We start from the raw sequence: 14,119 nt of genomic DNA, 5'->3' as shown, positions 1-14,119 counted from the left end.
ATGCCATACCACATCCACTGCTTCCCCCTTATCCAAAAGGCTTGTTATCCTGTCAAAGAAAGCTATCAGATTGGTCTGGCATAATTTCTTCTTCACAGATCCATGCTGGTTGTTAGCTATCACCTATCTTCTTCCAAAGATGTCATACATTATGAAAATACACTCATAGGCCGTTTCTACAAACGGACGGAAATATGCTAATGAGGCATGAATGCAAATTCCCCACACCTCATTAGCATACGATCACGTGATTTGGAGTCCGGAAGATGTTCCTCCAGACTCCAAAATGCTGTTTAGAAGCACAGCCCCGGGGGTGCTTCCAGAAGAAAGTCCTTCTTCCTGAAAAGTTTTGGGAAGAAGGGGCCTCCAGAAGAAGGACTTCCTGCCGGGAGATTCCCCGGGGCCCGCGCTTCTAAATGGTGTTTTAGAGTCCAGAAGAACATCTTCCGGATTCCAAATCACGTGACCTTATGCTAATGAGGTGCGGGGACTTTGCATCCGTGCCTCATTAGTATATTTCGGGCCCTTTATTAGCGTGCTACTTTCTGAAAGTGGCACGTGTAGAAACGGTCATAGTGTATAACATTTCTATAGTACTAGACATTAGTCTTGTCCTCAAAAGCGAAGTCAAACAAGCCATATTCTAACACGTTAAACTGATGATATACAGCAGAGAGGGCAACCTCATCTACCGAGTGGGCCACATGAGAGGCCATCCTTCATATCAGTGGGCTACAAGAATGTTATGTCCCAGGAGATTGTCTTGGTTAGGGTAGATTTGCTAACTCTACTTGCATACTTAGAATTTGTAAAGCATGCCAATCGAACCACAGCAGTGCTTCCATTGAATGCAGAGCTACCTATCTCATTGCTCTCACTAGGTTGTGTGCAATCAGCACACACCTCATTTCACATGATCTTGCTTTGTGTGTGTGTGTGTGTGTCACTTTAATAATGCCAGTAGGAAAAAAAAAAGTAGACAGACACCAGAACAATCTGGCAACCCTGCACATGGGCACTATTAAACAAAATATCATGCTGCCCACTAGCTGCAGGTTTCCCACCACTGATATAAAGACAAAACCTGTATACAGTTCAGTTAGGACAGGGTCTCAGATGTAGTAAAACAGCTACATATAGTCATTCACAGAAATATTTAAAATCTTGCTATTAATGTTGCTGAGAAGTTTGAGCCACACAGTTCTGTTCCCAGTGCAATTGTTTCTGTAGCACAATCATCTTTCACTGTAATTAAATTTGAGACCAGAGGCACTTCAGCACTTCTCAGTGGTGCTGGAACAATTTTTAAGGTGATAGTGCTAAAAGCCATTAAATCAGCACATAAATCCTGCATATGACAGAAACTACTTCAAGCCACAGGGTGCAGCAACATCCCCAGCACACCAGAACCTATGGTAGTACTCTATAAAAGGTGAAAGGCTGCTTCAATTAAATAAAGCACTTAAGCATATGCCTAACTTTAAGCATTCAAGTAACCCCACTGAAGTTAAAGGGGCTATTCACATAGTTTGTTGAATAGGGGCCTTATATATATATTAAGTTAACGTTTGGCTAAGACACACATATTTACAAACAGAGTCAATGCAGTTATCTTCAATATACATTTCACAATCCTCTGAAAGACATGATTTTAGATCCCAAGCACTAAAGCCAAGGCCTATTAGGAACTTCATCTGTCATACTGAACACTGTTCTACTACTAGTGAGATTTTAAAAGAATTACATTAACTCAACATAACTTGATAGTTTAATAGCATTATGTTGTACAGAGCTGTGACTCTTTCACTTCTTAACTGGAGGCAGGATGACATCTGATACACTTAACATGAAGGGGTAGGGGACAAATGGGATAGCCACTTTGAATGATAATTAAGCTCAGAAACTGTAACTCTAGACAGCTCTTCAGGAACTATGGGACTAACATGTATATATATGATAAAGGTCACTAGTTCACTTCATAGCACAAGTTCATTTAAAGGAAGAGGTGCTTTAAGAAAAAAGTTTTCCCAAAAAAAAAAAGGGTTTTATACTACTGCATGTTAAGCTATACATTTTAAATCTAGTCCCTGTAATTATTACCCATCTGTGACCTTGGCTTAATGTTCAGGACCAACGTGAATGTTGAAGGTCTTTAATTAATCTTATCCTCCTCAGCATTTTTGATTGAGCTAAAGCAAGTTTAAAAATGTAGCCAACATTGACTGCATCATAACATTAATCTATTACTGTGGGATTAGGCAAGTTACTGCCATATTACTCTAGTTGCTCCTTCCCCACCATTACATACACAGTATGCATAAAAAAAAGGTTTAAGTTCCAAAGCTAACTTTAGAATGGATATTCTTGCCAATGTTATACTGAGTGGTTTTAAAACTGTGACAAATATATGTATCTACTTCTCTCCGTAAGTCATCAGTATCTATCACCCATTTGCCCACATTACAACAGTTTGATAGTCCATCACTTTAAGGTCAATGCACTCCCAAATAATCTTCCTAGAAATGCTTATCACAGCAAGTCAATGACAGGCCAATTGCTCCACACATCATTATTTGGATTTCAACCCAGATGCCACCATGTTTCCTGTATTAGTGGAACACAATTATTAAACCCTGCAGAGATTTACAGAGATTTCAGTTCAGAAGCGGCTTTACTTTGCCAGCTAGCAACCAAGGTAAGTACAACAGGAGGATGTAAGAAGGCATGTACTTCCCTCTCATATTGGAGTGGCTTTTAAGTTTGTTTCAACCAAACCCAGGTAACACATAGATCAGAGAGTAACAGACAAGGAATCACCTCAGGACAGGGAACTTGCCTGTAAAGCATCCCGAACGCTCATGGAGCCACGAGATACCAAGTGACAGTACCATATTACCACAGTACCATACTACTGGTGTATTTTCGCAACCTACAGGTAATGCCCAGCCGATTTAAAGGCAGCCCTTACATAACTACAGTGGGGGCGAGAGGCGTCCCTGGGGGAGAAGGGGCTGTCAACCACCACATGAACGGGTACTGCGGGGCGGAGAGAAAGGATGGTCCAGCAGAGACATTCCGCCTCAGAACCCGCGGGAAAAGGAGGCGAAGGAAGGGGGAACTGAGCCACCCCAAGCCCAGCACCCACCGGAGAAGGCGATAAAACGAAATCTCCCCAAGTGCAGGCAGCGGCAGTTAAGTCAACGTCCCCCTACCACTCAGCCGCGCGGTGCCCTAGGAGTCGCGCTAGGAAGGCGAGGCGCAGCACTACCTGAGAACTGGCATGATTCCCTCCGCGCCCTCCTGAGAGAAGTCCCCACCCGCAGCAGCTGCCGCCACCGCCTGGCCCATCAGCCCAGCTCGCGCTCTGTCCGCTGAGTAGCCTGAGCTCCTTCACTGCTCCGCCAGCCCCGCCCACACACACACACATAGACGCAGCGATTGGCTGACGCCGAGCAGCGGGCGTCACCCAGCCAGAAGCGCCTGAGGCCGCGGGGGACCGAGACGCGCCCCTGAGCCGTTAGTAACTGAAGGGCTCGAGCCGCAGCCCCCCTGAGGCGCACGAGACCGGCCACTTGCCGGGCCTGGAACGGGCACGCTCGCTCTGTCGGCCATCTTTGCTGTGGGCAGACATACCCTCCACCTAAACTGTCACCCCACCTTTAAAACCCACGCCCAACACAGCACGTTAAATGGGTTGCTTTAGTTTACAGCTGCCTTGCTGCCCGCTTTAAAAATGGCCACCAAGGGACGGAGGGAAGGGGGAACCCTTCTCCCTGTGACCCTCACAATTATGCCTGACTGCTCTCTCACAGCTTGTTCCCTCCTCTGCCTCCAGGGAGCTGCCCTACTTAACATACACAAACAAACTGGGCTGGGGGAATCGTAGCAGTGCCCCCCTCACCTGTGCACACTGTTGAGCTCCTGCTTGTTCTCCCTAAAGCCACTGATGCCCCCCACAACCACCACCACCACAGTATTATGAAGGCTGAGTGTTCCCTGATCCTGAGGCAGCTCTACCCGACAACTCATCAGAGTGGCCTTAAACTAATCAGGTGGCTTTTTGTTCTTCCCTTTTCTGCAACAGTTTGGGTTATTTGCATTGGGTTGATTTTTTTTTTTTCTAATTCTGAGTCACTTAGGTCACTGCCTCCAGCTTTCCGCTGCAATGGTAAGCACAAGACATTTATTTCTTTCAACAAAAAGTAATCAAGTTATCACAATTTCAGGAGCTGGTGCTCCAGCAAATACTAGGGAAGTTAGCAAGCCAGATTCTCTCCCCCAGCCACACATTTTCGGAGAGGGAGATATTTAGTCCCCAGAGAGGAGGTACTTAATGCTCTCTGCTAAGATGAAATAAGTGCCCACCCTATTACCCACACTGTAGCAACACCTTGGTGGTGGATACTGACAACCAGTTTGGCCCCGGGAGGTTTGGGCCCTGCCAATGTTAAGGTTGAAAGACTACCAAGGTTACCCTTTTGTACCTAAAATGACTTGTGCTCTTTCACATAGATGGGATGAGGATAGACAAGTGATTTTTCAGTAGTGAAAGGTGCTAATAGTCCCACAATTTATTGTTCTTGCACATCCCTCAACAGTCATTTTCCTCTCAAACTGTTCCTAATTTTACACTGAATTGCTGATAACCCACACAGATTGGGCATTTATTCATTACATGATGTTACTGCCACCAGAAATACTCAGTCGTGAACTTGATGTCTCACACAGTGTTATTTATGCCAAAAAAAAAAAAAAAGTTCTGCTGAGTATTTCTACAGTACTTACCATGCGGGGTGACAAAATCATTTCTCTTCAACCTCCCTCCTTCAAACAGGAAGAGTAATTCAGATGCCCACTTTCCTTATAGTATTTTAATTGACTGAGTGTATTTGCATATGCTGCTTTTAAAATTCCCCCTATGGACAGAAGTTCAGATTTCTTATTACAATGACAATTATATAACATTTATAATCATCTAACAATAATTCTGTAATATAGTAATAGAAGATGTGTTCCAACTTTCCATTGCGCTTCTACCAACACTGCTTCTCTGATGACAATTCTATGGACCATATGTTGTACGTACACAAAGAAATCTATACAAACAGATGAGCTATGGTTACACTAGCTAGTTTTGGCAACAAAACCTGGTTTTGTCAACAAAACTGGTGGAATATCCACACACAAATACTTTTTTCGAGGGTCTGTCAACAAAATTCACTACATCTGCTGGCAGTGTTCTGCCTCTCAGCCATGAGGCATAACACTAACCTCAACAGATTCTGTTGACAAAAAAGCGGTGTGGATGCTCTGGGGGCGCCTTTTCTCAACAGACAGGGCATCCAAAACAATGGGCAAAACAATGGGCAGCCCACTCTGCTGTGCTTCCAGGAGCCTGTTTTGTTGAGAGAGCAGCTGGGCAGTCTGCCTGCACTGTCGACAGAGCTGAGCGCTGTTCCGATTGGCTTTTGTGTGTGGCCACACTCTGTTGACAGAAGATTGGTCAGGAAAGCTCTTCCAACAGTGACTTCTGTTGACACAGTGCTGTAGTGTAACCATAGCCCTGAGCTTTCAAATTACAGACAGCAGACTAGATTATTTTTATCATTCTATTACTTCTTTTGGAAGTCAAATGGCCAAACCCTTGAGCCTGCTTTCTGCCTCTGACTGTGCAAAGCAACCAGAAAGTCAGCCACTGGGGGGATTTTCCTTGTGTTAATAAAATCCTGAGGTGGCTTATTGCCAGCCACCTTAGCAGTTCTACACCACCCCTCCCAGGAAGAGGACTCAGTTAAAGTCTCCTGTCCCATCTAAAATAGCTGACTGGTGGTTCATACATATTTATAAAGTTAATTTGTTACCTCTTCATAGTTACTTCCTCTATCATACAAAGTATGGATTACTTCAAATGGAGCATTTTGGTTTTTTTTCTTGTTTAGAATTGCAACCATTCTGTATTTTCCTTCTAACAAAAGACAAAATGCATGTGTCCTAATTCGCCTTTTTTAAGTGTGGGATCCCTTTACAAAGAGACGTACAATTTTTCAAGTTTGTTAAGTAACTTTTTCTCCTTTTGGTTACTAAATCTATTACACACCAAGAGATATTCTATGTAGACTGTCATTCAGGAATAATAGGAAAGCTACTGAAACCAAAGAATGCCTTACTTCCTTAATTTTCTGTTAGCAGTTCAGATGTCAGAGTGAGGTTTTAATTACACTGAAGGTTTGCCAATGGAGAGAGGAATAGAGAAAAAAGCAGAGAATGAAGAGAAGAGAAAAATCACCTGCCTCCCTGTCTTTCACGAATAAATTGAGTAGTCATTCCCTGAACTAGAATTCTGTGAACAATGTTTTTTTTTATTTACTAGCAATTAAAAATGTTTGGGTTAAAGGAAACATTTTGTTTGACAAAAATGAAAAGTTTTGATTTCACTGAGCCTTTAAGCTTTGAAACAAAAATATTTTAAAATGTGAAAGTCTTGCCAAATCTGTTTGTTTTGTTTTCTTTTTTTTGCTAAAAAAGTTTTATACAAAAAAAAATCATCTAGCTCTAGTTTCAACTTTCAGTTTGCCTCTTAATCTTGGATTTAAAAAACTAGATAAAAATGGAAAATTTGATCTTACAGAAAAATAAACCATACTTATAAAGGATACTATGGTGATGATGGTCAAGAAAGGGTCAGTCTCCAAAATCCTCACTTGCTAAACACACACACATATATGTGTGCATGTTTTATTTTAAACACACTGGATGTACTCAGTGTGGCTATTCACTTGAAGTTAAGCAATTGCACCACTTGTACAAAACGCAGACCTTCAGAAAGAACTTTCTTCATATCACCAGTTTGTTACTTGATCGCATGTGGACAAAGTGGAAAGCGGGAACCTCTCTCCCCCCAAAAAGTTTTCTGAGCCTTAACTAACCTGCTTAGCGTAGATGACCAGATGGCCCATTTTTAAAGGGATGGTCCTGTATTTAAGATTTACTTCACGTGTCTCTACTTTAAAAAAAATTAGGCAAATTGTCCTGTATTTTCTCTCTCCTCACATCAGTACTGGTGGATCCTTGCTCACCAGCCGTCCAACCAGCAGCAGTGAATGGTGGAGGCGCAGTGGCAGATGATGAGAGTGGGTGTTCAAGGCTGGCAGTTGGGCAGAACTGAACATATGGGACCAGCTGCTCCCAATACTTGCTGCATGCAAGCTCGTGGCCAGCAGGCTTCCCCTCTCCCTGTCCTCTCCCTGCTGTGCCCATTCATAAACCACCAGCCCTGCCTCTCTTCCACAGTGCCCCCTGCCCGACCAGGTGCATCCCACTCTGGGCTTTGTGCGGAGAGCCAGCCCTGGTCGGCTCATTCATCTCACCAACACCATGGCTTGCAGGCTCCTTCCATCCCCCACTGCCTCTGGTTGGGCTGGCACTCAGGGAAAGTTCAAGTGTCTTTGACTCAGGGCATTGGGCTGGAGGAACCTAAACCCTGGATGTGCCAAGCCCCACACAGTGCTGACAGGGAGAAGCTTCTCCACCTCTTGGCTAAGGCTCTGGAGTGGTGAGGCACTTAGCACCCTCTTCACATCCTACCCCTCCCCCACCCTAGCCTCATCCCTGGCCATAGCTCTTGTCCCCAGGGATTGCAGGGCTTCTCCCACCCCTAGGGCTTTCCCCAGCTAAGCCAGCTTTCTAGCTCGATTGACTCAAGCCTCTGCAGTCAGGTTCCCCAGGGCCCTGGGGCTCACTACGTACTTAGGGCTGAACCCCTTCTTGCCCAGGCTGTAGCCAGGAGACAGGTAGAGGCTGGGTTATTATGTCCACCGGCAGCAGCTTGGATGTGTTAGCTTCCTTTCTATATTCTGCAGGCAGACCTTGCACCTCCATTCCTATCCTGGTCCCCTGAAGCCCCCTCCCCCACAGTAAATCCCTCATTTTTACCCCCCACCGCAGAACCTATGGGGATCCAAAAAAATCTACTAGTCATGGGTCCCCGGAAGAGTTCATCTGGCCTGTGGAAAGCTCTGAACCTGAGTTTTCCCTCCCTTTCTGTCCCCAGTGGGGCTGGAGCATGAGGGGAGTGAAGTGTCTCAGTTGGGGACCACATCAGCAAGGGCTGGTGGCCCTCGTCTTTGTGTGGCCCTCTGACTTTAAAAAAATCCTCTGACTCATTTTTTCCCACCTATAAATAAAGACAACGTTGAAACCTTTTTCCTTGTGAGCTTAAATATTTCACGTTATTTAAAATGAAGTTTGGTAGACTAACATGATACACGCAATAAGATCTAAAGATATGCCCCCTTATGTTATAGCTGTGTATTTTAGTTTTTATGCTCCAGTAGCCTACTATGAATAATTTAGTTTTTAAAGTATTCATCGATAAGCAAATGCATTTTGTCATTAGCAGTGGTTGGCTGGTGGTCCCCAGAAAGGTTTGCATTGAGCAAGCTGGGACATGGGCCAATAAGTTTAAGAACCAATGCCCTAGAGACAACTAATTATTTCAACAGGATACCGTTTTCCCTATGCTTCTGCTAGAAATATCAGTCATATCTTTTGTTAACAATACACTTCCAAATAGTAGAATTGCATTCCCACAGAAGACCCTTACAGATGTGCTGATCAGAACCCTGCTGAGGAAGTCTCGAAGGACAATGGAAGAGACAACCATTTCTGTACAAGTGCGGGGCAGAATCCACAAACATGGCTTGTTTCCCCCTCAACTCCCAGCAACACAATTTTAACATAACAACCCAAAACCTAAAGCTCAAGCTTGTCCATAATTCAGTTATACACACTCTCTAAGCAATTTAAACCAAAATTAAGCTCCAGATCCAACAGCTTCTTTTACACTCATTACTTCTCCACAATGATTCTCTAACAACTTCCATGCAAAGAGAAAGGAAAATCCCAGGAGACCTAATCCCACAGAAACAATATAGACTTGGAGTGGAAACACAGATGATCCTAGCCCACAAGTGTTCTTCCCAGGGACCCCCAAAGTGCTTGTATAAAACCTTCACACATAGTATGAAATACGTTATTTAAATAATCAACAAAATAAATAAGTCTGTATTCCAGTCTGATAACTGAAAACAATAAAAACAGCACTGGATAATTTTTGCTTTGGCAGTTTGTGTGTAATTACTTCAAGCTTTGAGCAATGATGCCTGGGGCCTCAACTACTAATTCTAGAATTTAATAACTGCCCAACAACTGGAAAAACAAAAATCAGAACCTTAATCATTCTAATGCAGGCATTTTTTCAGCTGTCCAGTCAACTAACTGCCTTGGAGAATACGTCTAAACAGCAGCTAGAGGAAAAGCTTGTTGCTCATATTCCCTCACAGAATGAAACCACAGCAGCTTTTATACAATGATCATCTTTCTAAAAAGAGAATTTTGTAAAATATTACTCCCTAAATATCCACATGTCAATAATATATTCATTGGTTTTACCTTTGTTTTGGGACCCAGTAGATGAAGCTAATACACGCATGCCTCTGCATAAGGCCTCACTCCAGTCAGTTCCTATGAAGGCAACGAGACTACTCATATGAGCAAAGGTATGCACCTGCTTGTTTGCAGAATTGGGGTCTAGAAGAATCGGGGAATTAGAATTGGGGTCTATCTTGGAAAGAAAAAGATGCACAGATCTAAAGGGATGAAAGCAAAGAAAATAAATAAAACAGAAATAAAAGAAGATAGGGTAAAATAAAAAAAACAAGAGAAATTCAGAAACAAATTAATCACATCTAGATGGAAAATTTATTGTATTTTACTTCCTAGTTTACAGTTTTATTTATTTGGATTGGTAGCTGAAAGAAGCCACAATAAAACCTCTCACCTGAAACTGTGCAATCTTCCTTCACTTGAAAGAGGTCTGGAATGGGAATAATTTTAACAGACATGCAATACTAGTAACTTAGCAAAGATGCTAACTGTAAAATAACAATAAACATTTTTGATTTTTTTATACATATCAAAAAGACCAGGCCCCATATTCAACTATAATATTAGCAACAACTTTTCCTAAAAGCCATTCACAATTGTGTGCTTGGTAAATAGTCTAAGGAGAAAAAGTTGCCTAAGAGAGCAAAGAAGATGTTGTGCCTTGTATTTTTAGTTTAAAACATCACCTGCCAAAATTCAAAGCTTGCCTTTTCTACGTATAGAGCAATCAGTTTCTTCAAACTGCCAACTACATCAAGACCATCCAATCAACATAAGAAATGCAGAGCATCCACAAGAAAATGGTAATGTAGCTGACATGACTTTATCACAGAAAGGGATTTGGCACAAAAAGCTCCCAAGTAAATTGTTCATTTCTCTGTTTCATATATATGTCTATAGAGAGGATTTTAGAGGAATTTTTAAATTATTTTATAATCTTAGAATCAATTTATACAATGCCATAAACTGCAATTTATACAACGATACAGTTTGTGTATTATTCTTCATCTGTATCCTTACACAACCTTCCATTTTATTTGCTTTTTTACACTGCAGCTGCAATCAAGCAAGAAGTTCTTTGTCAATTTGTTCCAAATGACTCCCAAGCCCTTTGCCTGAGTTGGGAGAAGTTAATTTAGAGCCCAATATGGTGTATAAGTGGTTCAAATTTTTCCCTCCCATGCATGTTACATTTATCAATCCTGCATTTCATTTGCCATGCCATCACGTTGCCCATTCATCTAGCTTGATTAAATGTTTCTGAAGTCCCTCACAGCCCTCTGTAAACTAGAGATGTTAATGGTTAACTGGTAAGCCACACCTTGAACAGATTTATAACAGATAACAAAAATAAAATGTATCAGAGAGGTAGCCCTGTTAGTCTGTATCTTTGACAACAAGAAGAAGTCCTGTGGCACCTTATAGACTAACAGCTATTTTGGAGCATCTGATGAAGCGGGTCTTTGCCCACAAAAGCTTACGCTCCAAAATATCTGTTAGTCTATAAAGTGCCACAGGACTTCTTGTTGTTCTTGAACAGATGAGTCTTACCAGTTACAGTTAACCAAAAGGGGCTGGAGCAGCCTGTTTCAGGCAGGGAGCATTCCAGCTGGGCCAGAGCAGCCCTCATCCACAGCAGAAGGGGCAGCTCCACCCTGTCTGTGGTGAGCAGGAAAGCCACTCCTGCCCATTCAACTTAAAGTTTAACCGGTAGAATAATTAAACAGGATTTTACATCCCTGCTATAGATTTGGCTAACTGACATACTTGTGTGTCATCTGCACATTTCATCACCTCACTGCTCAGACCTGTTTCCAGATCACCGATAAATCTGTGAAGCTACATTGGTCCTAAAGTGAAATCATAGTTCACTGCACCAGGAACTTCTACCGTGAATGGTCATGGACCATTCATCTGTCTCCTAACCAGTTTTTGATCCCTGGTAAAGTTTTGCCTCTCATCCTCATGAGTGTGGGTTTTCTTAGCAATCCAATATGGAGGAACTTGGTTAGAAACTGGATCTTTTGCAAATCTAAACAATGTCATCCATCTTTGGGGTAACAGCTGACAAGTTCTGAGCATTGCAAAGTTCATCAAGGCTTGATTTTACTTGGCAGCAATCATTCTGATTAGATCTTGACCTAAAAAATCCTAAATTAATGTTTTTTGCTTATTGTGTTTTTTCTATAAACTCTTTTTCCCCCCCAAAGACAACTTAAATAATCATCTATCCCAGGCTCTATGTATCCTGAAACCAGTTAAAAGCACAACGTAAAAACATCAAAAAACAACCACTGCCCCAAAGATTAAAACAAACAACCAGCAGCACTTTTCTTCTCCCCAACTACTACAAAACAATTCTCAGTCACCAGACCTAACGAAACTTCAATCCCACACAGTCAGTTCAGACTGGACTAAGAAACACAATGGAAGCAGTATGTCCCAGGGAAAGAGGTGGTTTCTCAAGTAGGCCCCAGATTATTTAAGCCTTTGCATGTCACTAGCATTGCTTGTGTCCTTAACTCAATTAAGGAGATTTTTGGGGGGCATGGGGTGAAGGTAAAAGAAAATGTTCATATTTTATGTAAATGATTATATTTTTTCAAAAATACAATGTTCTTTTTATGAAATTAATTTTTATTTTAGACTTCTTAAAAAAGGGATTGTTAACATTTTTCCATAAAAATTCTTAGTAATTTTTTTTTAATGGGAATTCCATCAACTGTATTTTTTCTTCACCCCTATAAACTCTTGTCATATGCCATGTTTTAAGCAAAAAAAGGCTATAGTCAATTTGGTTTCTAATAATGTTTTCTTCTAATTGCCAGACCTTAAGCAAGTACCAAAACAGAACACTACTCTAAATTTTTTTTTCCCCCTGTAAGCTTTATTGAGAAGAAATCCTATTCCAGGTTCATTCTATTTTTCTGGCTCATTTTGGTTCTGTCTCTTTCAACATTTGCTCAGTTATGTCAATGTGGAGGACTGTACTTGATATGGTGATTCTGTTTCTTTTCTCCATGGTTTTATGAAAAGCAATACCATTCTAGGCACATCCCATTTTCCTGGAACAACCAAATCTTTACACTGCTTTCAATTGTAAGTGCAAGCTGTAAACCGAATTTGGTGGTCTTAACTCCTACCATTTAGGAGGAGCTCTTGTTCAACAGAACTTTTTGGTTTTTGGAGAATAAAATGATAATGTACATGCTTCATTTGAATCCTTGCTCTGGGATGGGACTGGGGATAAGAGGTTCAGTATGCAGGCTGCCCCAGGGAGAGAGGATTACCCCAGCCCTCTGTCACCACAGCAGCTTGGGGTCAGATGAGAAACCCCTTTCCATGGCTGCTGCAGCTCCAGCAGGCACAGCTGGGAGAGAGGTGCACCTCCAGGTTTGTCTGTCCCCTAAACTCCCCAGCCAAAGTGAGGAATGTGACAAACCGTAAGCCAGGGGTCAGCAACCCCCAACATGAGTGCCAAGAGTGGCACGTGAGCCGATTTTTGTCAGCATGCAAAGAGGGAACTCAGCTCTGCCCCTCCTCCCCCATGCAGCCAAGAGCTAGCTCAAAGCCATGCCACCAGCTATGCTACCAATCACCACCTAAATAGTAAAGCTCTCCATCTTAGTTTATCTATTAATGAAGCTGTTCTAAGTAGGACTATTAGTGACTTTAGAAATTATCACCAATCCTCAGACTATATATAGAGGTCAAACGGTCAAATTTTGGCACTCCACCTCAGAAAGTCTGCTGACCCCTGCTCCTTGCCAAAGGGGAACAGCCAGCAATGTTCCTGTATGAATCATGAGAGGAGGGGGCAGGGGCTTGACCATCCCTCACTACCTAAAGCATGCCTGGAGGGGGTGGGTGGGAGGCTTAAGCAGTCCCGGGAGGACTGTACTTCATTTGGTGTTTGTGTTTCTTTTCTGTGTGGTTTTACGAGAAGCAATCCCACCCTAGGCACATCCCATTTTCCTGGCACAACCAAACCCTTACTTTGCTTTAAGTTACGATAAGAGGAAGCTGCCACCTGGGAAGGCTTAGGGGTGGTTGTTATGGGTGGCTCCAGAGGTGTGATAAGAGAGGTGGGGCAGAGCTAGGATGCCTCCAGCTGTGGGCGAGGGAAAGAGCTGGGGACAGCTGCCATTGCCAGTCCATGACAGTGAGAGAAGGAGCCACTCAGAGCAGAGGTCCGGCTGCTGCTACTGACTTCCCTCACTCCTGGGCCAGGTAGCAGTTCCCTATCAGTAGCAGCAGCTGAAGCTTGGCTGGGAGGTACCTCCCTACAGTCCATCACTGGGCAGCAGCTGCTCCCAGCTCCTCTTGTCCCAGGGTCGGTGGTGGGAATTGGGGTGGGGGGGCTCTGGGAAGACTGGGGCTAGCCACATGGCTCCCTGACCACCCAGGAGGGTCAGTACTGGCCACACGGCTCCCTGACACCCTGAGAAGTGGGGGGTGTGGCAAGCACTGAGAGCAGCAGACTGCTACTAGAAGTTATCATTTTGTTCCCTCATCTCAACTCACTTCCACCCTGTTCATTCTATCTACTATCATGCTATGGAGTCTGACTTTTTATCTCCAAGTCTGTGAACTCTGGTTCAGGGGTTCAATTTCTTAATTACATGTCTGTACAGCATCTAATACAATTGGGTTCTTATCTTGCCTGAGGTTCCTA

At 43.0% G+C, this 14,119-nt stretch overlaps 1 protein-coding gene across 2 annotated transcripts in view; it reads right to left on the bottom strand.

The window, feature by feature from the left end:
- Nucleotides 1-14,119, bottom strand: part of ADK (adenosine kinase) — a 523,961-nt gene that overhangs the window by 507,983 nt on the left and 1,859 nt on the right. The window contains exon 1 of one of the 2 annotated variants that reach the window (XM_075000012.1): nucleotides 3,269-3,346. The exons of the other annotated variant lie outside the window; for it this stretch is intronic. Within the exon in view, the coding sequence (XP_074856113.1) occupies nucleotides 3,269-3,282 (14 nt within the window). The 5' untranslated portion in view covers nucleotides 3,283-3,346. Of the gene's footprint in view, nucleotides 1-3,268; nucleotides 3,347-14,119 lie in introns of those variants that run through there. 2 annotated transcript variants of the gene reach the window in all.

This window comes from Carettochelys insculpta, chromosome 7, assembly GCF_033958435.1.
Source record: "Carettochelys insculpta isolate YL-2023 chromosome 7, ASM3395843v1, whole genome shotgun sequence".
Taxonomy (NCBI): Eukaryota; Metazoa; Chordata; order Testudines; family Carettochelyidae; genus Carettochelys; species Carettochelys insculpta.
Note: the sequence above shows the minus strand (reverse complement) of the source record. Positions and strands in the feature narration are given on the sequence as shown.